The following is a 25,394-nucleotide window of genomic DNA, read 5'->3' on the forward strand; positions in this document are numbered from 1 at the left end:
AGAATGTGCCTCGCGAAAAATGTAGCTTAAAATACGTTCATAAACTAGAGAACGTAATTAATATTATTTTCCCTCATTAATGATACATCGTTTCAACCGCCCGCAACCCATCCGCTATTAATCAGAATGTTTATTTTTATGATCTGGCCCGCCTGCGGGGCGGGATATCCGCGGTCAGCACGGTTATAACTGCAGCCCCCACATAGTGCGCAGTGTATTTATATACAGTCAATGCTCTCTATCTCTGTAAAGATGGCACTTTGAGTTATATTATTTTTTGCCTCGCCAAAAGTAACCATGTAGATCCCCACTATGAGGTCAGTTTATCAAAATGATGCCTGTATGGAAATCTGATTTTCATTGTGGGAGATCAGGAGGAACTGGGGGGCAGCAGCCATCATCTCAGCTCCTAGCAGTCAGACTCCGGCTGCTCCAGCTGGGCAATTTAACATCGTCATACGGGGGAAATTATCAGATGAATTGATTTTTACAACTCTGTGTTGATGAACTAATGTTTCCGTGGAATTTTGCTTCACGTTATTTATTTTCTTTTGGAACAAATGTTGATTCAACAGATGAAATCTAACCTTGAAGCTTAGGGCTACGTTGTGTTTACTGGGCAGAGCAGCTGAGCCCAGCGCTGCCTCTGAGTTTGGGGATAGCTAGTCGCTCCCCAGACTCAAATATTACATTGAATCACTGCGCTCTGCATACTATATAAGTGAGTCTGTGCCACTTCACAGCCACTGCTGGTTTTTGAAGGCAGGTGAAATTGAATGAGTGACAGGTTGTAGCACCGATGAGAGAGCAGTTCGAAAAATGGGCTGCGCTTCCCGTGTCGTCTGATCCCAAAGTCGTTAATGATTGGGGAGGACTGAATCCATCACTGGCATATGACTGGCCAAGTGAACGCTTCCCTCCCATAACCAGCCGGCTGAGGGAAAGTGTCCCAGACCCAGAGAGAGCTCTGCAGCATGCAATAACATACATTAGTGTATCAGCGTAAGAACTCTCATGGGTCTGGTGTTGAGACTAGGGGATAGCTAACGTTTCACTCTAGGAACCAGGGCTGCGGGAAGTACGGGTGCTGCAGGTGCTGCAGCACCCCCTAGTGGCGAGATGATTTTTTTTGATGATTTCTTTTTTTTATAAATGTAATTAAAAAATATTTTGCAGTGCACTATGTTCCTTTCTTGTTTGGGAATGTTTCGGGAAATGATTGCATTATTGATATACTGAAAATGTAGCCTATTTAAATAGAATTATCAACAATAACAATCAAGGAAGTTACATGCTTGTAGGCTACAGAAGAAGAAGAAGCGTGCATGCGCGCACATGTTGTGTTGAACCAACCAACAAGGAATACGAATAATTTAATCTGGCAATAAAGAAACGTGAACTTGACATGCTATTTTAATAGCCTACTCAAAAATGCACCTCCCACTATACAGCAAAGAGAGGAGTCAATGTTTCTTGATATAATCATTGCCATTCAAATCAGAATAATTAGTCTAGTCATTAAGTTTGCTGATAATATTTCTATCATGTTAACTCTGTGTCATGTTAACTGGTGTATTCAGAGCAAATAGGGAGATATAGAGCATTATCATCATGCTATCTCCCTCTTTGCTCTGAATGAGTGAGAAAAGGAGAAAATACTGAATAATTACATCACAACAGTATAATCCTAATGTTAATTTAAAATTAGATATTCCTGTAAATATGGCTAAAAATCTAAAAAAAAAAAAAACGTCAAATTCTTTCCGGCGTCCCTTCCTCCCAGCACCCCCTGCTTAAAGTGACTTCCAGCGGCCCTGCTAGGAACCACATTCAACACGTCTCTGTTCTGTACGTTTTTTGTTATCTAAACCAAGGTACTTGGTTTCATAGTTGGTCACAAAACATAATTGTCAATACACTCTTTAAAAGCATCATAAAGCAAATCTCTAATTTAACAGGGATGGGCATAAAACCTGTGATGCATGTCATCAGACATTGGCAAATGTTATATGTATCTGTCCCTGTACAATATATATTTTTAAATAAAATTAATGAATGAATTGCAACCCAAAAGTGTTTGTAAAATTCTGATGTGAGACCATCAGGGCCCGGTGTCTTTCCATTAGGCATCTGTGAAATAGCAATGTCCAACTCTGCCAATGAAATCACAGCTTATGTTAGAACCTTGAAATTTCCATCTAATTTTGGTAACCAGCCCCTTTACCAAATCCGAGAAAAGAGCCGCCTCTTGATTAGAGTACTTGTGTTACGGCCAAAACACACAGGACGCGTAAGCGCAGCGCCGTGGCAGCCAGTTTTCATTCGGTGACCATGTTAACTGATCTGACCATCCGCACTGCCCGCTCTGCTGCGCTTTAGTTCGGCATCTGTTCTATTTTTTTTACGCGAGCCATGAGCGAAACAGACAGGGGGAAAGAGAGAGGTGGGAGTCACCGTGCTATCTGAAGTGGGGTTTCAGGTGGTCATCCGGCACAACAGAGCTAGAGAGAGACAGAGAGAGAGACTATAGACCTAGCTACATAACAACATTGTTAACACTCTTTGTCCACTGTGGTCAGTCATCAGTGTTTACTCCAATCCTAAAACATGGACATGCCATGAACAGTTGTCATGAACACATTACATTATACATGAGTGAGTCGCTGATGGCCAGCGCGGAAAAATGTGCTCATTGTGTGGACAGCCAGGCGATCTGGCAGCATGAAGCCCTCGAATGTGACATCACATTACAGTATGAAATCATAAGGGAAATCACTAACCTTCAAAAGTGATTATGTCAGGTGTAAATTGATGACATTATCATCCATTATGACATCATCACTGTTGACATCATCGTCCTCTGTCCCTGTCCCACAGTGATGTCATAAATGACATCATCAGTGAATTACTCACACACACACACACACAAGGCTATAGGTTCAGCCTTCAACAGTGACATCATCACTGTGGCATCGTAACCTTCAACAGTGACATCAAGGGTGGCATCATCAGTGAAATCATCAATGATGACATCATCACTGTCAAGCTCATCATCAACGGTGACATCTACCAACTTGGAACTGTAGGCTTGTAAAATGTAGATGTGGTCCATTTTTTTCTAAGTTAAAAAATAAGATGAATTATTCTCTTCATCCTCAATCCATCTTGCTTTTGAGCATGATGAAAGCACCTTTAGCCTTTTCTGTGCAAAGCTCAATTGAAGGAGTTCAAGGTTATTCTCATCATTGGGAATAGTTTGGCTGCACAGGAAGTTTATTTTCGATATATTTAATTGTTTTCTCCTTAAATTGATAATACGGAAGATTTCAGTTTTATTGTCTCTGACAACACCTATGGCCATGAGCAGTAATTGCAGGTGAGATCCAAACTGTTATTATGTGACATTACTCAGTTTGTTCGGCCAGAGTAACCACCCGTAATGCTAGCAGAGACCGGAAAAAAGTAGCCTGTTATCCTACTTCACAGGAGAGTTGTCAGGAACCTACAGTAACCTACAGAGTGAGTCGATTGTGTTAGCTCCACCCACCCTGTGAACCTACAGTAACCTACAGAGTGAGTCTATTGTGTTAGCTCCGCCCACCCTGTGAACCTACAGTAACCTACAGAGTGAGTCTATTGTGTTAGCTTAGTACTTGAACCACTCCCATTTATTGGTAGGGGATAGATAGATCACCCTGTAATTTAACCTCACTGATCAAGGATAAGATTCTGTTACAAAATGACTTGCTTTTCAATAAATTACTGTCGAATTTCCAGTGAAACATCTTAGGTTGTGTTAAAATGGTACTGGTCGAAATATGAGAGTGATAACACAATGGTCGTAAGGGGAGAGGGACAAATTTCACAACCAGACGACAAATTGCTTGTAATTAACCAAAAATCTAATCTAGAACGATGAGTCCACCCTGTTACTCAATGTATACTGTCTTTTTTCTGGATTCAAGTGATTTGGAAAAATCTGATATCAAAGGGTTTAAAGCATGGGCAAATTTGCGGGACAGGCTCTGAATGGCATTGAAGAGGACACTGTTGGATATTTCTTCATCCTGGTTCCCTGACTTCTTCATTTTCTTCGGGTTCGGGGCTTTCAACAGGGTATGTTGTCTGTCTGGCCCAGAATTAATCGGTCTTGTTCCATCAGTGCGATATCTTCTTCATCACACGCTTGCCGAAGAACAGCGAATGAGTATCCAGCGTGGTCCTTGTTGGCGGCCATAACGTTACTTGGCTCACGTTAGGGATGGGCATTTCTAGCAAAAACACTATTCGAAATTCGCTGGCCAAAGTCGACTTTTAATCGAAATTCGAAAATTAAAAAAAAAAAAGTAAAAAAAAAAAGTAAAAAAAAAAAAAAAAAAAAAAAAAAAAATTGTGAAATGTTGCATTGTCTCCCCTGATTCTAAGTCTAAGGCTATTATTAATTAATAGAAAAAGCTTCTGCTGTGGATTTTTAGCTCAAACAAGCATTGCACCACTGAAGTAAAGAACATGTTACACGACATTGACATTTTCGAAAATAAAAAACAGTTTTGACAATCATGAGTGGTTCATTAAATATTTAGTAGGCTCAGGTCTGAGTGCCAAAGGTGTGCCAAAGTCACCCCCTCTCCCTCTTCATGGGATTTCATCCGCCATTCATTTTTCCATAAACCTTGCTTAAAATGCTTATAAAAATGGTTTTACTTGCTCAAACCAAGCGATTCGACTATACTTAGAATCAGGGGAGACAATGCAACATTTCACTCACAATTTTTTTTTTTTCCCCCCGAATTTCGACTTTCAATAATAAAAGTCGACCTTGATAATAACAACGATTATTCGAAAATTCGAAATTCGATGCCCATCCCTAGCTCACGTTAAGAGTTGAGAAAAGTGGTCACACTTGAACACTTCGTGCATGTTGGCAACTGTAATTTTAATTGAAAGGCTGTACAGGCATTTGGAGATTTGAAGGTCTAAAAGGAATCTGGTCTCAGAGCCTGCAAAAAGTTCGACCACACACTCCGCCATCTTGAGACGCCCCTCTCAATGATTTTCTCATAGCTGAGTTATTGTGTAACTAATGGTCCCAAGGTAGACCGATTCTAATCAATCCTCTGAAGATGATATACAATCGTGCAATTTTTTTTTTTACATGAAGCCAATTAGGTATCACCACTGCCGAGTCATTGCTAATATAAAACTAATCTATAAATGTAGCCATGATCAGGCACCGCATGTTCTCTGCGATATGGTGAAACCTCTGGGAGCCTCGGACACAACCACCAGAGGTGCTGTCGCAGGAAACTGCAAAGTGTCGTTTCGAAAAACCTCCCTAGGACAAACAGGGGGTTAAAATGTGGAAGTCACTGCCCACACACATTGAACAGGATTGCAGTTGGGATCATTTTAAAACCAACCTAAAGCAACTACCAATGTCCCCAGTACGGCAACCATTTTAGGGCATCCTCCTCGGTCAGAGTAGATTCAAGATTCAAGATTCAAGATTCAAGATTTTTATTGTCACTCCGTAGTACAAGTATCACGTGTGAAATTCTTGTGCTGTGAACTCCGTTTACAACATAGTACAAATATAACAGGGCATATGAGTGCAAAAACAACAAGAGACACAACAAGCAATAAGGCAGTAGAGTGATAAGACAAGTCAGAGACAGTGGCATATTCACTGCACATAGGTGCACATGTCATGTGCATACTTTGGACGTACTTAAACATTTTGAATTCGATGTATTTGACGTACAGGTGCAAATAGCATATACCTAATTAAACATACGATTAAACATTACACATACATAATGGTAGCATCTACAGTGCGGTACAGTACAGCTACTACACTATTTGTGTATGTTAAGGAGTCTTGTGGCCTGCGGGAAGAAACTGCCCCTCAAGCGATTTGTGCGTGCTTTTGGGACCCTGTATCTTCTCCCTGAGGGTAACAGGGAGAACAGGCTGTTGTGGGGATGGTTTGTGTCTTTGATGATCTTCAGGGACCTCCTGAGGCACTGCTGGTTATATAGTTCCTGCAGTTCTGGCAGCTCACATCCTGTTACGTGCTGGGCCGCGCATCTCACTCTTCGTAGCGCCCTGCGGTCCATGGTGGTACAGTTCCCGTACCAGGTGGTGAAGCAGCCAGTCAGCAGGCTTTCAATGGTGCCTCTGTAGAAGTCCCTAAGGATTTCTGGCCTTAGCCCAAATTTCTTTAGGCGCCTGAGTCCGTGTAGTCGCTGTTGGGCCTTTTTGACAACAGTGGCGGTGTGACCGGCCCATGTCAGGTCCTGGTGGATGTTGACTCCCAGGTACTTGAAGCTGTCCACCCTTTCCACCACTGTGCCGTTGATGGTGATTGGGGGGTGTGCGCCCCCTCCCCCCCTCCTGTAGTCTACAATGATCTCCTTGGTCTTGGAGACGTTCAGAGAGAGGTGGTTGTCCTGGCACCACTGTTCTAGGGCCTTCACCTCCTCTCTGTAGGCCGTCTCGTCACCCCTGGAGATCAGCCCCACGACTGTTGTGTCGTCTGCAAACTTCACGATGGTGTTAGAGATTTGAGTCGCCACGCAGTCGTGGGTGTAGAGGTCGTACCAGAAGGGGCTGGAGACGCATCCCTGGGGCGCTCCTATGCTGATGGTCAGTGGGGAGGAGGTGAGGTTGCCCACTCTCACCACCTGGCGGCGGTCTATCAGAAAGTCCAGGATCCAGTCACACATTGCTGTGTTTAGTCCCAGGACCTTGAGCTTGCTTACCAGCCTGGAGGGTACTATGGTGTTGAATGCTGAGCTGTAGTCCACGAACAGCATTCTCACATACTGTACGTGTCCTTCCCCTCCAGGTGTGAGAGGGCAGTGTGGAGTACGTGTGCTATTGCATCCGCCGTGCTCCTGTTGGGTCGGTATGCAAATTCGAGCGGGTCGTGGTCCGGGGGGAGTGTGGGGCGGATCTGTGATATGACGCCAGTCATTTAGGCTGGTCACTTTCTGCTGTTTGGGGATGGGGATGATCGTTGCCGCTTTGAAGCAGAGTATGCCCTATCATTCCTCCGTCTAAGCGTTGTCAGTTCTTGTGTCTCCTAGTAAACACCTTCAGTCCTCACATGAAAACGCTGTAATTCTTCCTGCATTACTGTTTCACTCCTCACACGTCAGTCATCGCACAATACGGCGTCACTCGTCAGTCCTCAGTCATCAGTCCTCACTCGTCAGTCATCACTCGTCAGTCATCAAATGCTGTCATTCGTTGTTTTTGGTTGTTCTTGCGTGTGTGATGGGGAAACGCAATATGGTGTATATATATATATATATATATATATATACATTATATAGTCTATTGTCATCAAACATTAAACTAGTGTTACTATGTTAATTCTGTTGGGTCTCATAGATTACTACTTTAATCTATATTGTAAATATATTGTAAATATATATATTGTATATTGTAAAAAAAAAAAAAAAAAATCATGCCTTTATTTTGAAGGCAAAATCACTCAACCGGAAGTGAAGTTGTAAAGAATTGTTGCTCAATTTTCTGAGGCGTTCTTGCGATTTCCCCATCATACACGGAAGAACAACAAAAACAATGAATGACAGCTAGTTTGAGTGATAACTGAGGCATGTTGCAGGAGAAATGATAGCGTTTTCGTGTGAGACGTGACGAGTGAGGGCTGATGACTGACGAGTGATGACTGATGAGTGAGGACTGATGACTGACGAGTGAGGACTGATGACTGATGAGCAGTGTTGGGCAGTAATTAGTATTTTTTTTTAGTAACTAAGTAATATAAGGCGTTACAATTTCCAAAACAGTAATTAGATTACAGTTACTTATCCAAGTAACGCATGCGTTACTGAGTTACATCATTGCCTGTCAGAATGCAGTGTTTTCTATGTAAAAGAAGAAAAGAAAACATTTTATCCTCACGGACTCAGGTGGACCTGTCGCGCACACATATACGTCATAGTGTGTGTGCGCGATACAGCGTCAGAGCGTGCACGCCGGCTTTCAAAACAAACCGAGTCAGAAGAAGGAGACGAGCAAGAGAAACCTGGCTGGCTACCTCGAGAGAGAATATGCGGGGATGGAGGCTAAATTGAAGGTGACGCTGGGTGAGGTAGACTTGGGTGTGTTCACTGGATTAACAGATACACTTTGGGTAAGTGTTGTACACTTTAGCCCTTTTCCCACATGCGTACCGGAAAATTACCTGTAAGTCAATATCGGACATTTCCCTGAATTTCCCTTCACACCTCAGCGTTCGCATGTGGGAATCTCAGTCGTCAAATAGCCGGTATGTTGAAGGGGGGGGGGGGGGGGGGGCGAGAGTGGCCTGGGGTCTGTGCTGCAGGCCACTGAGGCCAGTCAGAAAAAAACAACAAACATGGAGCCGGCGTCCACTCTTTTGATAATATTGCTGACGCGCTTTTTCCTCAAACGTAGACAGCGACGCAGACAAATTAAGGCGAAAATGGAAAGGGATATACGTGCGAACAGAAACAGATTCATGTTCGCAGTCTTCTCCGCTCAACATCGTGCAGAATATGAAGATAGACTAAACCGGGGACAGATGATGACAGTGTTATGTACCTCTGCGCTGCTGCGTGAGACTAGAGCCATCTGGAAGCGAGAGAGACCAGGAGGGAATTTATTTTGCGAAGATGCTCTGAACAATTTTGACGACGTGGAATGGAAGCGTCATTTTCGCATGTCCCGGTGTACGTTCGACTACGTGCTGAGTCTGGTCTGACCCGCACTAACACGCAAGATCACCCGGTGGCGAAAACCACTGGAAGCGCGTTTGCGACTGGCAATAGTCCTTTGGTGGTATGCAACACCAGGGGAATATCGAACAATCAGCTGTGTATTTGGTGTTGGACTGTCTACTGTGTGCAACCTGGTCCGCGAAGCCCACTGATAGCGGAAAATGACTGGTCCCCTTTCTCACCTGTCTGCCTATCGCGGCATACCGCTCTTCTGACTGGATCGAAACTGGTGAAATGTCGGGGACGACGGGGTCGCGCTTATACCGGCACGGCGCCTTTCTCACATGCAGGCATTACACCACGTTCCGGTCATTTTGCGGTACAAAGCGCATGTGGGAAAAGGGCTTTAGTTACTTCCTAACCTTCTCGTCAAAGCCTTTCTCACCGTAGTCAGACGGCCCAGGGAATGTTGACAGATCATCACTTTTCTTTCAGTAACGAAGCTTGAAACGTTTGCATTGAGGCTGTTGTATTACCACTCCGACAGTAACAGCATCTTTCACTTACGTTATCTGTCTGACTGTCTGACTTTCATTTCGTGTGAAGCTAGCCAGTCTTAACACACCACTTCCTGTTCTTTCTAACTGAATTTCAAAGTAAAATGCCTTTGGCTTTTCTTTTAACATAGCCTATATAATACCAAAGCGAAAATAATTAATACAGTGACATGCTAGACATGTAACAACTTAAGTGTAAGGTATTTGGGGTAAAAATAAAAATAAAGTAACTAGTAACGTAACTAGTAACGTACCTAGTTACTTTTTGAAAAAGTAATCAGTAAAGTAACTTTTATTACTTTTTTAAGGAGTAATCAGTAATCAGTAACTAATTACTTTTCCAGAGTAACTTGCCCAACACTGCTGACGAGTGATGACTGACGAGTGAGGACTGATGACTGACGAGTGATGACTGACGAGTGAGGACTGATGACTGACGAGTGATGACTGACGAGTGAGGACTGATGACTGACGAGTGATGACTGACGAGTGAGGACTGACGAGTGAGGACTGACGAGTGAGGACTGATGACTGATGAGTGAAGCCGTATTGTGCGATGACTGATGTGTGAGGAGTGAAACAGTAATGCAGGAAGAATGACAGCGTTTTCATGTGAGGACTGAAGGTGTTTGAGACACAAGAACTGACAACGCTTAGACTGAGGAATGATAGGGCATACTCTGACCGAGGAGGATGCCCTAAAATGGTTGCCGTACCCCAGGAATGACTGTGTCGGTGGATATGTGGGTGTCACTGTCTATATCCGTTGTGTATGATTGTTTATGTTGTTTTATTGATTGATTGTCTGATTTTATGATATCCTTGTTGATGTTTACTGTATATCTTACTGTATTTTGCAGCAAAAGACCAAATGTGTTGATCTAAACTACCTTGACTAAACAAAATACGTGTAGCTGTTATTTCTTTATTCATTGTGTCTTTTTCTCCACCAGGAGTATCCAAGGCCATTCTGAGTGCAGCTGGCCAGGCTGTGCAAACGGAATGCAAAACCCTTGGTAAAAACAAGTCACACCTGCACTTTAAAGGAACACACCAAGGGCCCTATCTTCGCAACGGCGGTCATTTTGCATTAGCGCCTGTTTTGCGCTGGAATAGCAAAGCCCTAATTGTGGGCGTGTCGCCCGCTGTGCTTCACGTCATCTCGGCGCAAACCTACATAGGCGTATTTATGCACATAACAGGATTTACAAGTGTGAGATCACTCCCCTTAAAAGCCACAGCGTCACCGCCATCACGTCTGTGACACCAGCTTCTTTCTTGCTGAGAGCCAGCAGAGAAACAGAGACAGAGAAAAGAGAGAGGGGGAGAGAGAGCAAGAGAGGGAAGAGAGAGGGAGAGAATTGGAGGATGAACCAGTTCGGATCATTGAGATATAATATGAATGGAGAGAGTGTCCCTATCTCCTCCCTGTATGGTCTATTGAAGCCAAAATCCGGCCAGATCAGTGAACCAGATTCTGCGCAGTAGCTCCGTTGATTTAGAACCTCTGTGGGCTCCCCGCCCCTCTGAACTTTCTTATGTAGAGCTGCTGTTTCTAGAATGCGCACAGTGCGTTACGTATTTATATACAGTCTAGCTCTGTAAATTTAACAAATTTACCACGAGAGGGAGGGGGTTGTGGCCACATTTACCACTGGTACAGGGTTGTGGCACGAGGCGAAGCCGAGTGCTATAAACCCTGTACCAGTGGTAAATGTGGCCACAAACCCCGACCTCGAGTGGTAAATTTGTTTTCTACAACAGCTACCAAATAATATAAAAAATACACAATTGTAACATCCAATTCATTTATTTACAATCATTACTGGTTTCAGAATACATTTATCCTTCCGCCACAGAATATAGTTCCATACACAAGATCAATGATTGCACTAAACATTTAGTTGCCTTTGAGCCAAAAAACTAACTAACCTTAACGGGATTCACAGTTATTGATACATTGCCTGTAAAAGTACAGTTATTTAAACAGTTATCTAAAGCAGCCCGTTTTGGTGGTGGTGTGTTGATATCTGGTGACGGCAGAGGGCGTTTGTTTGTTTGACAGTCCCAGGTTCGGGGTCCGGGCGCTAGTCCGACCTCCCGCTAGTCCGAACTCGTGACAACTCAAGCTCAGCCAGTTCTCTCTCCCCAATTTCACCATGTCGTTCTTTGTTCACTTCACCTTCATCTTCATCTAACCACTGCTCAAAACTCAATCCACCCAGTAAATCAAACGTTACTACGAAATCGGACATTTCCTTGTTAGAGATTTGCAGACTGACAGGCTAACAGTGGGCGGAGTCAGCACAGGGAGCGGAGTCAGCATCAGGGAGCGGAGTGATACTGCGGTTGGAGCCGAACTGTAGATTGTTGGCCTATTTACCACTGTTGCTAGCCAATCAGAATCCAGTATTCACTCATGCTGTTGTAGAAATTGCAATTTAAGTTGTAATATTTTTTGTCTCGCCAAAAGTAACCAGGAAGATTCCCACTATGAGATCAGTTTATCAAAATGACGCCTGTACGAAAATCTGATTTTGGTTGTCGGAGATTTAGACCTCTGGGCTGCTGAGTGCTCTCAGCGCTCTCAGCCCGGACCGGAAGTGGAGGCAGGCATGCTCCTCAGCCTCACTGGGGGAATTATCCGATGCACTGCTGTGTTGATTAAGCTAGCCTAATGTTTCAGTGGCATTTTGATTAACTTTATGATTTAATTCCTTTTGGAGCAAATGTTGGTTTTACAAATCTAACCTTGACGCTTTACGCTACGTTGTTTACTGGTATAGTGTGGGTAGGGCAGCCTGTAACATTCCATTTAATATAGCTCAGTGGTAACGTTAGCCTAGCTGCCTAGTCTCGTCTCTGTTAACTATATCCTAACAGCTAAGAAAGGAGCTTGTGAAGAACGAACATCCCCACAGTCAAAACATTTCTCTGAGATATCCATATAAAAACGTGTGTTGCTTTAATACCAAAAATATGTATGTGACGCTAACGGCTAACCCGTTAGCGATTAGCTCATGGCTGGTGGTTGCGTATAGGCCCCATCTTACCCGGGACGGGAGTTAACGTTATAAAACACATTTCCTGAAAATATGTGTATAGTATTGTGTTATTCCAGCTATCGTTATCGGTTGTTAAGTTATAGTAATATTAAGCCGATAAATAATGAAAAACAGCCGACTAGCGAAAGCGGCTAACGCTATTGCTATGTTAAAAACGCTGGAGTAACTTATAAAACATATTTTCTGAACTTACTTCAGTCCCCAACCAACGTTAATTCCTCGCGCACCTTTCTCAAAACAATGTTCTTTTTATTGCGGCCCATTGATATGTCTGGTAGCCAGCACAGCCACCCCATGAGCCACTCCGACCTCCAGGGAGCCACTACCCATGTTAACACTTTGAGTGCCACGGCCCTTGGGCAAAAGGTGCTGTACTGTGCCACATAGGCCGCAATGCATTTTAATATAGCCATATCATTTTTTGTGTTCCTCTTATATGGATAACCAATAGCCTCAATGAAACTTTGAACCCTTCTGTTTCATTAAAAAAAAAAAACTGTGTTTATAAACCGTTCCATTTTGGAAATACACCCCTCTGAAAAAGAGTGTTTTCGACCGAAAAGAGCATGCTGAAATTAGTTTCTGAGATAATCACATCTTTATGTTAGAAAGGCAACAGAATGAATTCTGCTTTGAGTTGAACAAAATGCGAGCCTGCTGCTGCCTGGGTGTGTGTGTACTGTCAATGGTTGTATGCTGTTAGTACCCTGCGTGCCCCACCCCCCTCCTCCTCCTCCTCCATGGTGGGAGGAGTCGAGTGTCTCTGCTCTGCTGCGGTTTGCTTTGTTTGATCTGCACTGAAAAGTCCGCTGCCTGCACCCCCCGCTTTTTTACAGCGTGTCCTCGGCTCCCAGCTGAGAATAATGTAACTTTTCATAAAGACGCTGGTGTCGCCGTGTCGGCAACTAAATCATATGGATGGACTATCGCAGCGGACACGGATGGGGCTCAATTGTGGCAGCAGATGACTGCTGTTCACAGGCACAGCTAACGACGTTATGCTTCAAGCATATCAATGGCGATTTCCGTTTCCTCATGACTTCTTCTCTCTTTTCTCCTGGCCTTTGTCTAATCGGGAGGGCACTGTCGCCACCTAAGGGTTCTGTAAAATAGGTTAGACACATTCAATAGCTCCCATATTGTAAGAGGCGATGTAAGAGGCTTAGATCGACATTCCCCCGTCAAAATATGAATTTGGAGTTATTGACGCCATTTGGCGTCGCTGGCAGCCTACGGTAAATTTCTCTTGACGCCATATGGCGTCGCTGGCACTCAATGTGTTAAGAGCCTCTGTCCCGGCCCCACACACCCAGCAGAGCCACCCAGACCTCGAGGCAGCATTACATGATGAAAGCACAAAGCAGCACTGTGTCCTGTCTATGTCAAACTAACGCTAGTTCTATAATGTGAAGAGCCTGTCCAGCCAATGACAGCTTGAGACTGGCTGCCACAGCTGTCAATCATCCATTTTTATATGTCAAATAATTACTTAAAAACAAACTGATCAGAAAAATGACCACTTGCACAGGCATTAGCATGATAATGACTATCTAAAATGATACAAACCACCTTTGGAAAAAAATTATCTGACGTTTACTGTGAATATTTCGGTTGTGATTTTCCCATCCACTAACATGGGGAGGCGGGCCTTGTGACCTATACTGGATTCAGCCGTCAGGGCGGCGATCTGACATGCAGCGGCTTCACTAAACGGGACCTCAAGTGGCGTCCATCTTTATTTATGTCGATGGTTCGGATTCGTAACGAAAATTTATGCTGATGGAACGATCCATTTGAAACACAAAGGGCCGCCGCGCAGTTATGCAGTGATGTCCCAAAGCATGCGCTTACTGTAATTAGACGTTTCGTTCATATAGGCTATAACATAGGCCTACACATCTAAAAATATTTGTCACCACACATGTAAAGACAAAACTGCCCCATCAACTCAATATTTGTTGTGCAAAAAAAAAAAAAAAAACTATGTCTGTGAACTTCACATGTAGGCTACATTTTGTTAAATTGACTCACCTTGTAGCTGAGATGAAGGGTGTCAAAGCCTGCCTGTCTGAAAGAGGGTTGAGAGGCGTGCCATAGCGTGTCTGTCGATGATTTGATTGACAGTTCTGGGCACTGCGGTTGGCGTTGGCCAATCCTGGCGTGTTCCGCCCCCAAATCGAGTGTGTGCTGGCGCTAAGCGAGTGGGTTCTGGTACAACCAGGGTCTCTGGCACGAGCCACTTACACTAACTTAGGAACAGTGCGGTAAATACAATATTCCTGGCGGCTAGGTGTGCTGTTATGCTTATTTGAGAACGGTCCTTGACCAATCACATTGCTTGGTCGGAACTACATGTTGTATAATTGAAATTATTCCCCCCTTTTACCTTATCGGTCTGAATGGATTTTCTTTATTGGCTGCCCAGCCACTGACCTCACCGCACGTCACTGGAATACCGTTGACGTGTGGTAGTGATGTCAGTGCGTCGACGTGTCACAGAGTCAATGCAACCAACCCCTTCTAGATACAGAGTTAATTGTTTTATATCCCACAATAATACAATATTATCAGGAAGGGAACAACAGACATTATCTTCATCTTCAGCAGGAATACTATAAAGTTTTGATTAATTATTTGTTGCTGGTTTGTTATCAATTGTTTTTGCATCACATATCTTTTAGAATCTATGGGGCAGTGATTGTTTTTGTTTTTGTTTAATTTTTTACACACATACACGTTTTTAAACATTCTAAGACAACAATTCACTGTGCTCACTTTCAGGTGCCCAGCCGAACCCAGGCATGATAATGACCCAGCCGGGCAACCTGAAGTGTAAGAAGATCCTTCACCTGCCCGGACAGTCAAACCCCATCAAAATCAACAAAGCTGTGAAGGATGCTCTCCAAATGTGTGTGAAAGACTCGTACACATCTGTCTCCTTTCCTGCCATTGGTACAGGTGAGATTTCACAGCAGGGCCTGGATATGAAAGGAAATTTGTGTGCACTTGTGGTAAGGCACTTTGGATTAAAGCATTCATCAAATGTCATGTGATGTGCTTTGAGTAATGACCTAGGGCTTGACAGAATATGCTATGTTAAATCCTGATTGGATTCAGTGGGTTTGGGTACAAGTCAAGAGTTTTATTCAGGTTTGGAGTCAAAAAAAGTTATATTATTTCTCAGGGTAAGTTCAGATTCAGGTAAAAGAAGTAGATTTATTGTATAGATTTACATTTTGGTCATGGCGACCTTCATCAGAGTTCATTCTGATGCTGATGAAGGTCGCATTGACCAAAACGTAAATCCATACAATAAATCTACTGGGATCAAGTCTCTACCAGTGGGCAATTCAGCCTCTCTTTCTGTGAGGCTAATGCAGAAATTGTATTCTTTCGAATGGCCAGTGGGGGGCGATGTGGGTACTGCAGAAAGAAAGTAGTTAACGTGTAGTGTTAGTGGTAGTGAATGGGAAAATGACCCGGCTTCTCTCTCGTTCTATATCTTAAACACTTTCCAAATGAGTTTTTAGCTTAAATCAACAATTTCAAGTCTTTTTCATAGTCTCATGTTCTCTGTTTTCTAAATTATTGCCCCATTGGGAAATAGACAATAAAGAAGACTTGGTGGTTACCATGGTTTCCCGGTGAGCGTCACCATTGCGTCACCACAACAACACAGCCAGGCAAGCCCTAGCCTAGCTTAGCAACATGTTACCATAGCCGTAGTTATCAGAAACAACGTTATCTTTATGATCTTTTAATAATGTTAGTAGACATGCGTAACAGTATAGATCCCCGTTATGTTGTGACATAATCAGTGATGTCATAGGCATTGTGATATCATCAGTGACAGTGATGTCACATATCCTGTCCATTCATATACAGTACAGAAAATGGTTGCCAGGTACCACAACACATATCCTACATTCTGGACATATTACAGAAACTGTGAAACACACATTTGAGTTGTATCACTATGAAATTGGGAGATTAGCGGGATAAATGACCAATCGGGAGCACAGTGGGAGAAATGGCTAAAAATAGGCAGACTCCCGTGTAAATCAGGTGTGTTGGCAGGTATGGACTCATCTACTGTTATTCAGGTACTGTTGTTCTGGCCTGCTGCAGACTTATTTTGCTCATAGTAAAAATATGTAATTTATGCTATGTCATTTCAGGCCAAGGCAATGTACACGCAGGCCAGGTGGCGGATGCCATGTTGGATGCAATGGTCGACGTGCTGAGCACTCCCAACACTCTGAAGACGATCCGGATAGTCATCTTCCAAGCTTCCATGCTGAAGGACTTCTACGAAAGTTTGCAAACGATGGCAGCCACTTATGCAGCCACTGATGCAGCCACTGATGCAGCCACTGATCCAGCCACTGATGCAGCCACTGATGCAGCCACTGACACTAAGGATAACGTGGGACTCTGGTCCAGATTCAAATGTAGATAATGGGGGGGGGGGGGATTAGGGTCAAGTATTCATCATGCTATCCTACATGTCTTGGGGAATGAAGTATGTCCTGTTTTAATGACATTTTGAATCTCATTATTTCAGCATTGTTCACTGGTGGAACTGCTAACAAGCCACAGAAGGATGATTATGTCATCGGCGGTGAGGAAGTTGCCTCTGCTTGCTTCCACATCTGCGGCGCCTCGCAGGATAAAGTCGACTTGGCCAAAAAGTGGATCAGTGACCTGATATCCAACGAATTGAGCACCTCCAACATCAACAACGACATGATCCACCACTTCACAGATGCGGACCATGAGCGCATTAAAGACATCCGGACCGACATGGGTGTGAGCATAAGAATTGAATGTCAGAAGGGCGTAGCATCTCTCACCATCATGGGACGCAGCAAGGACGTGACAGAAGCCAACAATCAGATCCATAAGATGCTGACGAAGATCAGAGATGAGGAGGAGTTGAAGAAGGGAGTGGAATTGGCTGGCACGATGGCGGACTGGCAGTACCAGGAGCAGGGGTTGGAGTTCCAGAGCTTTGACCCAATGTCCAACTTCGAGCTTGAGCAGGCTTTGGTTAATGACGACTGCAACGTACAAGTTAAAGTCAAGGGTCAATTCTACATGGTCGAAATGCCAAGTGGACCTGCCAAAGACATATATGAACTGGGACTTTCTCTACAGATCAGACGCATTGACAAACTGAATAATGGTACAGTACAGTATTTGACATGTCCACTCAAGCTGCCTTTTTGACTTCCCAACCAATTCACCCATTTTGTGTCTAAAAGGCAGGAAGTAACACAGGTGCAAGCAGAACATTAATCAGGGTTTCCAACTTCCAATCCATTTGGTGGCCCTCATTACTGTTTTGCTTGCACCTGTGTTACTTCCTGCATTTTAGGCACAAAATGGGTGAATTGGGTGGGAAGTGAAAAAGGCTAATGAATCAATGGAAGCCTGTTATTGAAAGCATCTTCTCACTTCTTTTCTCGAAGCCCTGCAATCTAGTTCATTACCATAAAACTTAAAATAGTTTACAGTTTAATTGAGCAGAGTTGGACCACAGACAGACTGCTGTCCCATATAATTTCAGACAGGACAACACCAAGTTCCTCCTGCCATGCCTCCCTAATCCTCTCAGTGGGGGCCCTGATGCAATCATCAAACAGACACACAAATCTAGAAATAAGATGCCTGGAATGAGGGGGGCCTAAGAAAACATAAAAAAGCATGTTCATTTGGGAGAACTACAAAGTCACGAATCTTGGATCGAACATCATACTATTTTTTTTATTTGATGGCGCCTTTCACGACACTCAAGGTCACCTTACAATATCAATAAAAAAAGATAAAAACAGTACATGCAGTAATGCACAAGTAGCAATAAGCAATAATAAGACAAATAATAACAATAATACTAGTAAAGTGACCATTAAAAGTGCAAAGGTTAGCAGGGGCACACACACACACACACACACACACAGGTGAACAAAATGGCAGGAAATCAGTAAATCAGGAGATGTCAGGTTATGGAGTTACAGGGAATAGGCAGATTTAAAGAGATGGGTTTTGACTGCAGTTTTGAATTTGGTAAGTGAGTCCAGTGTACGGGTGTGGGGGGGGGAGGGAGTTCCAGAGTTTGGGTGCAGCATGGGAGAATGCCCTGGCACCCATTGTGGTGAGATTGAAGAGGGGGATTTCCAGTAAGGATGCTGATGATGAGCGGAGTGAACGGGGGGGAGTGTAGGTCTGAAGGAGGTCTGTGAGGTAAGTGGGGGATACGTTATGGAGGGCTTTAAATGTTAATAACAGGATTTTGAAATGGATTCAGTGTGAGTAAATTAAACAGTCCGAGTTTTCAGGGTGGCAATGATATCGAGAGCAGAAGACAGATTTGTATTGTAATAATCCATTAGGTCCAGGGGTGAGAAAGTGGGAGCAGGTACAGGGCTTGAGGTGATTAATTTGCTGAGATCTTCGGGGTTGATGCTTCTGATGTTACGGTATGATATGACACATTGCACCTTTATTTTATTGAGTGGCAGGGTAGTGTTGAATAGGACGACTTTGTGATCAGAGATGGGTAGCTCAGCAGCAGTGATGTTAAATGGAATGATACCGGAACAACAAACTAAGTCTAGAGTGTGGCCTTTACTATGAGTTGGGAAATTAACATATGTATTATATCAAAGCAATCTATCATTGCTTTAAAATCTTTTGTGAGAGAATTATCTGGGTTATCAAAATGAATGTTAAAATCCCCAAGTAGAAAGGCCCTTTTGACGGCCCGGGTGGGGTCGTCAAAAGGGCCTTTCTGTGTGGAGTTTGCATGTTCTCCCCGTGCCCCCTGGGGGTTTCCTTATAGGAACCCCACACCAAAACATGCAATATCCTGGTCGCTGAAGTGGTGCCTCCTCTGGTTGTTAGAGGCGCATGTTCGGAGGGAGGGGAACTCGTTGGAATAGCATGATCCTCCCACGTGCTATGTCCTACCGGCCAAATGTGAAGTAGATCGGACGAATAGATACAGAGATGTGGTCAACTTTGCAGACCTGCTATTCCAAAGTTGATTAAAGCAAATCCCCAAATAGTGTTACGTCCCGCGGGGGGGGGGGGGGGGGGGGGGGGGTTCTCTCTAGCCCAATTAGATGCCGCCCTCTCTCGCCTAAAGAGGAGCGCCATCTTACAATGGAGTCATACACCAAAGTACTTGCCATGCATGCCACTTGCTAAATACTGTAAAGTCTCTTGTTAAACTTTACCGACCGGTCTCTCATGATTGAAATAGTGTTATGTCCCAAGAGTAAGTCAATCTAAATCTTTCCTGTCCATTATTCTTCCAGCTCTGCCTCAGGACTGGGATACCATGACAGACACCGACCCATGTAAGGTCGTCAACATCCAGGATGGAACTGCAGAGTACACTGAAGTCCTGGATCTGTTCCAGGCCACATGCAATCTAACAGTTATTAAGGTAGTCTATGTAACGTGCCCCGTAGTTCATGCGTAATGTTTTAGTTATCGCATAATATTTAATGTTTATTGGGAGCATCATCAAAGCAACACTTGCTAAGATTATTGAATTGATCACAGATTCACTTTACTAAGACATGTTTTGACACAAGTTAATTTAATTCAATTTATGTGAAGTGCATGTTGCAGGAAGAGAGGTCAAACTTTTGATATGAGCTGCCATTTTTAAATATTCTTGTTATATGCATTATGGTAATCCTAGGCGAACGCATTCAATGCGTTCTTGAGTTATGGTGATTTTGTTGCATGGGACAATGATTGTCCCATGCAAACCAAACTTGGCACAGGTGTACAGGTATGTACTCGGAGCTAGTCCAGTTTTGTGGGTGTCATTTCGCTTATAGGGGTGCTATAGGAATATTTCAAAATTTAAAAGGCCATAACTCGGCGGTTGTAAATCATAGAAACACTATTGGTTGACTGTTGTCTTCCTTGGGTCAAGCCACATCTATCCATGGAGGGCCCAGCCCTTCCGCATTTAGGGTGTCCAAACTGGTTAGTGTAGTGGTCAAGGACAGGTGTAGACAATCAATTAAATCTGATAGCGATAGCAAACGTATCTGATTTTGATATTGCTGCTGCTAGCAGCTCTAACTCATCTAGGAGAGAATCGCCAAACTGAGCATCCCTGGTAGCATCTGAACAAGCTGTTTAGTATGAAAGACAAGACAGACAGACAAACACAGGGACAGCTTAGGTAACTGGTAACATGCTGGATGTGTGAAATGTAATTATTAAGGTAAATCATTATAATAGCTTCCAGTATACAAGACTTTACAGTATGCTACTTACTTTTACTTGAATACTTCTAAATATGCTACTTTTTTCACTCTTGAATAATTTCCTGGACGAGTCATTTTACTTCTGTGTACTTGAGTAGGATTTGTCAGTAGATAAGATAAGGTATGTTTTTTATTGTCCCGCAGAGAAACTTGTCTTGGGCCACTGCAACTCCAAGCCACTGCACTACAAAACACATTAATCAACAACGTCACAATGAACATGGATGCCAGTACAGAGATCATACACATTACACACTAGGGCTGTCAATCTGACTCTATAATCAAATTCGATTTTCATATTTTAATGTTCTATTTTTAATCGATTTTTAATTATTTTTTAATTTTAATATATTATATATATTTAAGCAATATAGCATGAGAGCCAGTGTGTTGTGAAGAATATATCCCCCTGATCAGCTGTTATCCCACGAGGCCGCAGGCCGAGTGGGATAACTGCTGAGCAGGGGGATATATTCCACAACACACGCAGCTCTTATAAAACGGTATGATAATATAATAAAGTATGATAATATAATAATAATAATAATACTATAAGTCCGACTCCGACTGGCATGTCATTCTGATAGAGTCAGTTGAAACACTACTGTAAGGCGGGACCGCAAGAACATGCGGGTGATTTGATTGGATCGTTCTGGAGACTGAAGTTGACATTGGCCAATCCTGGCGCTTGCTGAGTAGCTGAGAGCTTTCTGGAATCCCCGACAGGCAGCTCGAGCCGCAGCGCTGCATTCTCAGCGCTTGCTGAGAAGCTGAATGCTTTCTGCAAAGCCGACACCAACTAACGTTACGGGGTTAAATGCGGGGTTAAATGCGGGGTTAACAGCCTTTCTTTTGCAAATAAGACATTAGCCCGCATCTATTCTTGTACAAAACATAATTTTCTGCGAAGTATTAGTAAAGTTATAAGCGAAGATCGATTCACAAGGATCTGACAGCTGTCTCCGCCATTTTTTTTTCTACGTTGTCATTTGAGGTAAGCCTTATTATTACTCTCTTAGTAAGAGAGTTGCCATGGCAACCAATAACCCATGGCCATGGGTTATTGAACTCGGTTACTGGAATTATACAATGGCTGTGAACCAATCAGATTGCTTGATTTGAGAGAGCCGTTTTATAAATATATATATATATATATATATATATATATAGACAATATATATATATATATATATAGACAATATATATATATATATATATATATATATACCGTATATATACATATATATATATATATATATATATATATACACACACGCACATGCACACACACACACACACACACACACACACACACACACACACACACACACACGTCGATATTTTGCTATGTAGTAAATTCATGTACAGGCTCCATTTTTGGAAATACAAGCCAAGTAAACCATACCTTATAATTATATGCTATGGTCAAGCAGCTCATGGGGGATAGAGGTGGGGTGGGAATGTTTGGGGAAATACTCAAAAACATTGTACTGTATGTAGTCATCTATTGCTGTATTGTACTATCCTGCAATACAATTTGTTTATATATATATATATATATATATATATATATATATATATATATATATATATATATATATATATATATACACACATATACATATAATGCAACAGAATGACAAAAATAAACACATATTCCCCACTAAGATTGAGAGGATCCAGAATCCCACCTTGTGGAAGGGCTTTCAGATCAAGAAGCAGGAGATGGAGCAGAGAAACGGTCACCTGAACAATGAGAAGCGTCTCTTCCACGGCACCTGCTACACCACTGTAGCCGCGATGAATGAACGTGGCTTCAACAGGAGTTACGCTGGGAAGAATGGTGAGAAGTATACCTTTAACATTAATGCTTAAACTGAGACCTCCTTAATCTCACTTTGAAACCTTAATTTATGTCATTCTCATGCAAGCATTTAGAATAGATGAGTAGATCGATCACTTACATAATTTAATAACACAGGTGCTGTGTTTTGGTCATTTACGAATGCAATAGGTCTTATTTTTCCCCGATAATCTTTATGCCTTTCTCCATTCAGATCAATTTAATAACTCTCCTAATATCCCATTTTCAGCTGCGTTCTATGGTGACGGCACATACTTCGCTGTCGAAGCCGATTACTCTGCTAAGGACCAATACTCGAAGCCGGATCCCCAAGGGCAGAAGTTCATGTACCTCTGTCGTGTCCTGACGGGGGATTTCACCCTGGGGAAGAAAGGCATGGTCGCGCCGCCGGATAAGAGCTCCAACACCATGCAGCAGTACGACAGCGTCGTGGAGAGCCTGGCCAATCCCTCCATGTTCATCATCTTCCACGACTCTCAGGCGTACCCTGAGTATTTGATTACATTCAAGAAATAGAGCATGCAGAGTGTTGACAGAAATAAGAAGATGCCTTACATTTTACAATGCCTTCACTTTTTTTGTCTTACAATGATAATGATCAGGTGATTTTTAAATCGTTCTTCATATAGACAGTTTTCACAGAATTGTCAGTCCTGCTCTGCTGTGATGTTTTCGGAGCTGTGCTGTACTAGCAAACACTGCAACAAGAAGTGAGCTAGGGTTCCATTTAGAATGTTTACTGTATGTTGTTGAATTGAAACCATCTGCACTTCATACACATTTTAACATTTTAGTTGCTTGGCTCTTATCCAGGGCAATTTACAATGAGTGCAACAATAGAATAACATTCAGTTCCTAGTTGACAACATTCCAAGCAACCAATGAATATAAAGGTCTTTTCAGACCAGATGTGAATAATCTGTGTGAATAAATCACACCTCAGTTGTAAAAAAACCCCACAAAAACATGAAGTGCGGGTTGGTGTCACTCTTGGTGTGAAAGCATTGAACATGAAAATGTGTCAACAAATATCTGTATTTTGGTGTTTTTGTTCCGTCTTTGGTCTGAAACATCTTAAGAGGCTTGAAAATACCCACACTCCCGACAACACCACCATGGTGCTATTATAGCTCCTAGACTTGTAGCTGACCATTGACTGTGATGGTGATTATCACTCCCATGACACTGCACATGACAATGCTAGGGTTTGTGCTGTTTCCTTTATTCAATCTATTGAAAATTGCCACCTCCACTATGACCATGATTATCTGTAACTGATATGATTATGCTTAACTGACCTTATTCAGGAGGATATTTCCCTATAGCACCGCAATCCCCCCCCCCCCCCATACTGAATCTGGATTTAGATGCCAACTTGTTCTTTTACTCGTCCTATGTCAATTTGAGGATGAGATGTTTGGCCAGTGTGTACACCTAATATATATCTGTTGACCTCCATTTGATTCATTTAATTTCTTTAACATCCGTCGTGACTCGTGACATACTGGAAAGATTTTAGCTGTAACACACATGCAATTTTTTTTGGCATAGCGCCACTTATTGGCAAACACAAAAAGCAGTTTATCTCGAGAACCGTTTGTCCGATCGACTTCAAACTTGGGGAGTGCGCTTAGGGGGACCTGATGAAGTGCAATGCCGAATTTCATGCAATTTGGCATAGCGCCACCTACTGGCAAACACAAAAAGTTGTTTATCTCGAGAACCATTCGTAGGATCGACTTCAAACTCGTGTAGTTTGATATAAGAGGGATAATGCAATTAAAGCTGCCAATTCTCTGAATAATTTTAAAAACCTGAGTAAGATTCAATAATATAGCCCATTGGTTTGTATCTCTTCTTCATTTTATTCTTGATTGTTCTATTTTGATGTTTGGTGTGTCGGGGCCACAATGGCAATAAGTTTGATGACCTTTGTGTGTCATCCTGATTAATTATTTTGTACTGTATGCTTGTAGTGTACTGTATTTTTTGATTTATCAAATAAATTAATTCATTCATTCATATCTTGAGAACCTTTTGTCCGATCGACTTTTGTGCAATTCGGCATAGCGCCACCTACTGGCAACACAAAAAGAGGTTTATCTCGAGAAGCATTCGTCGGATCGACTTCAACCTCGGGGAGTGCGCTTAGGGGGACCTGACGGAGTTCAGTGCTGAATTTCGTGCAATATGGCATAATGCACTACCTACTGTATACCTTACACGCACAACACAAACTAGATTTGAAGGCCGCATAGAGTAGTAGGTTCTATGCTTAGGTTTGTCAGGAGATGCTGGATCATCAGCCAGAGCCAGTACAAGCACAGACTCAGTTGTCAAGCTCATCCAGTACTAACGCAGACCCTGTCGGCTTCAGCAAGTATACTAACAATGACCCAGTACAGCTTCAGCAAATAATACCAGGTAATGAATGTACTGTACAGGATTGTAGTGGGAGCACTGAGGTGTCAGGTGTGACTGTGTGGCGATGGCAAATGGCCAGGTAGAAGGGCCTCTTAGCAGAATCTTGCTTAGGGCCCCTGGGAGGTCAGGACCGGCACTGAGAACAGCTCCTCCCAAGCCTTCGATTCTCCACTCCTTCTCTGCAGCGCATTCGCTTGCTAACTCACTCACGGTACGTGCACATCATGAAACGCTCGGTGGCTTGCCTCCTGTGGAAGCCGCTTTGACGCTGCATCTTGATAGGCTGTCTTGCTCTATTTCCGTGTCTGATTGGTCAATTTGCCTCGCGCCCCCTGCCGCTGGAACCGCCCACAGCGTTTCACTGTCGCAGACTAGAGGCGGCTTGTCTCCGAGCGGCTTCACGCTCGCGGGGCGGGACTAGGGGGGGACCTTTCGTTGAAGCTACCCAATGACAGCTCTTCCTACACATTTCCTCCCCCCAC

General features: G+C 43.1%; 1 protein-coding gene across 1 annotated transcript in view; it reads left to right on the top strand.

Annotated features, from left to right (window-relative positions):
- The window catches only part of LOC310791371 (protein mono-ADP-ribosyltransferase PARP14-like), a 68,760-nt gene extending 44,248 nt beyond the window's left edge, over nucleotides 1–24,512 (top strand). The window contains exons 12-18 of the mRNA XM_083653064.1: nucleotides 10,222–10,284; nucleotides 15,115–15,291; nucleotides 16,512–16,784; nucleotides 16,898–17,518; nucleotides 19,653–19,783; nucleotides 22,293–22,467; nucleotides 22,718–24,512. Coding sequence (XP_083509190.1) covers nucleotides 10,222–10,284; nucleotides 15,115–15,291; nucleotides 16,512–16,784; nucleotides 16,898–17,518; nucleotides 19,653–19,783; nucleotides 22,293–22,467; nucleotides 22,718–23,004 — 1,727 coding nt within the window. The 3' untranslated portion in view covers nucleotides 23,005–24,512. The remainder of the gene's footprint in view (nucleotides 1–10,221; nucleotides 10,285–15,114; nucleotides 15,292–16,511; nucleotides 16,785–16,897; nucleotides 17,519–19,652; nucleotides 19,784–22,292; nucleotides 22,468–22,717) is intronic.
- Nucleotides 24,513–25,394: the final 882 nt, after the last annotated feature.

The sequence above is a fragment of the Poromitra crassiceps genome (genome assembly GCF_964638095.1).
Source record: "Poromitra crassiceps genome assembly, chromosome: 16".
Taxonomy (NCBI): Eukaryota; Metazoa; Chordata; class Actinopteri; order Beryciformes; family Melamphaidae; genus Poromitra; species Poromitra crassiceps.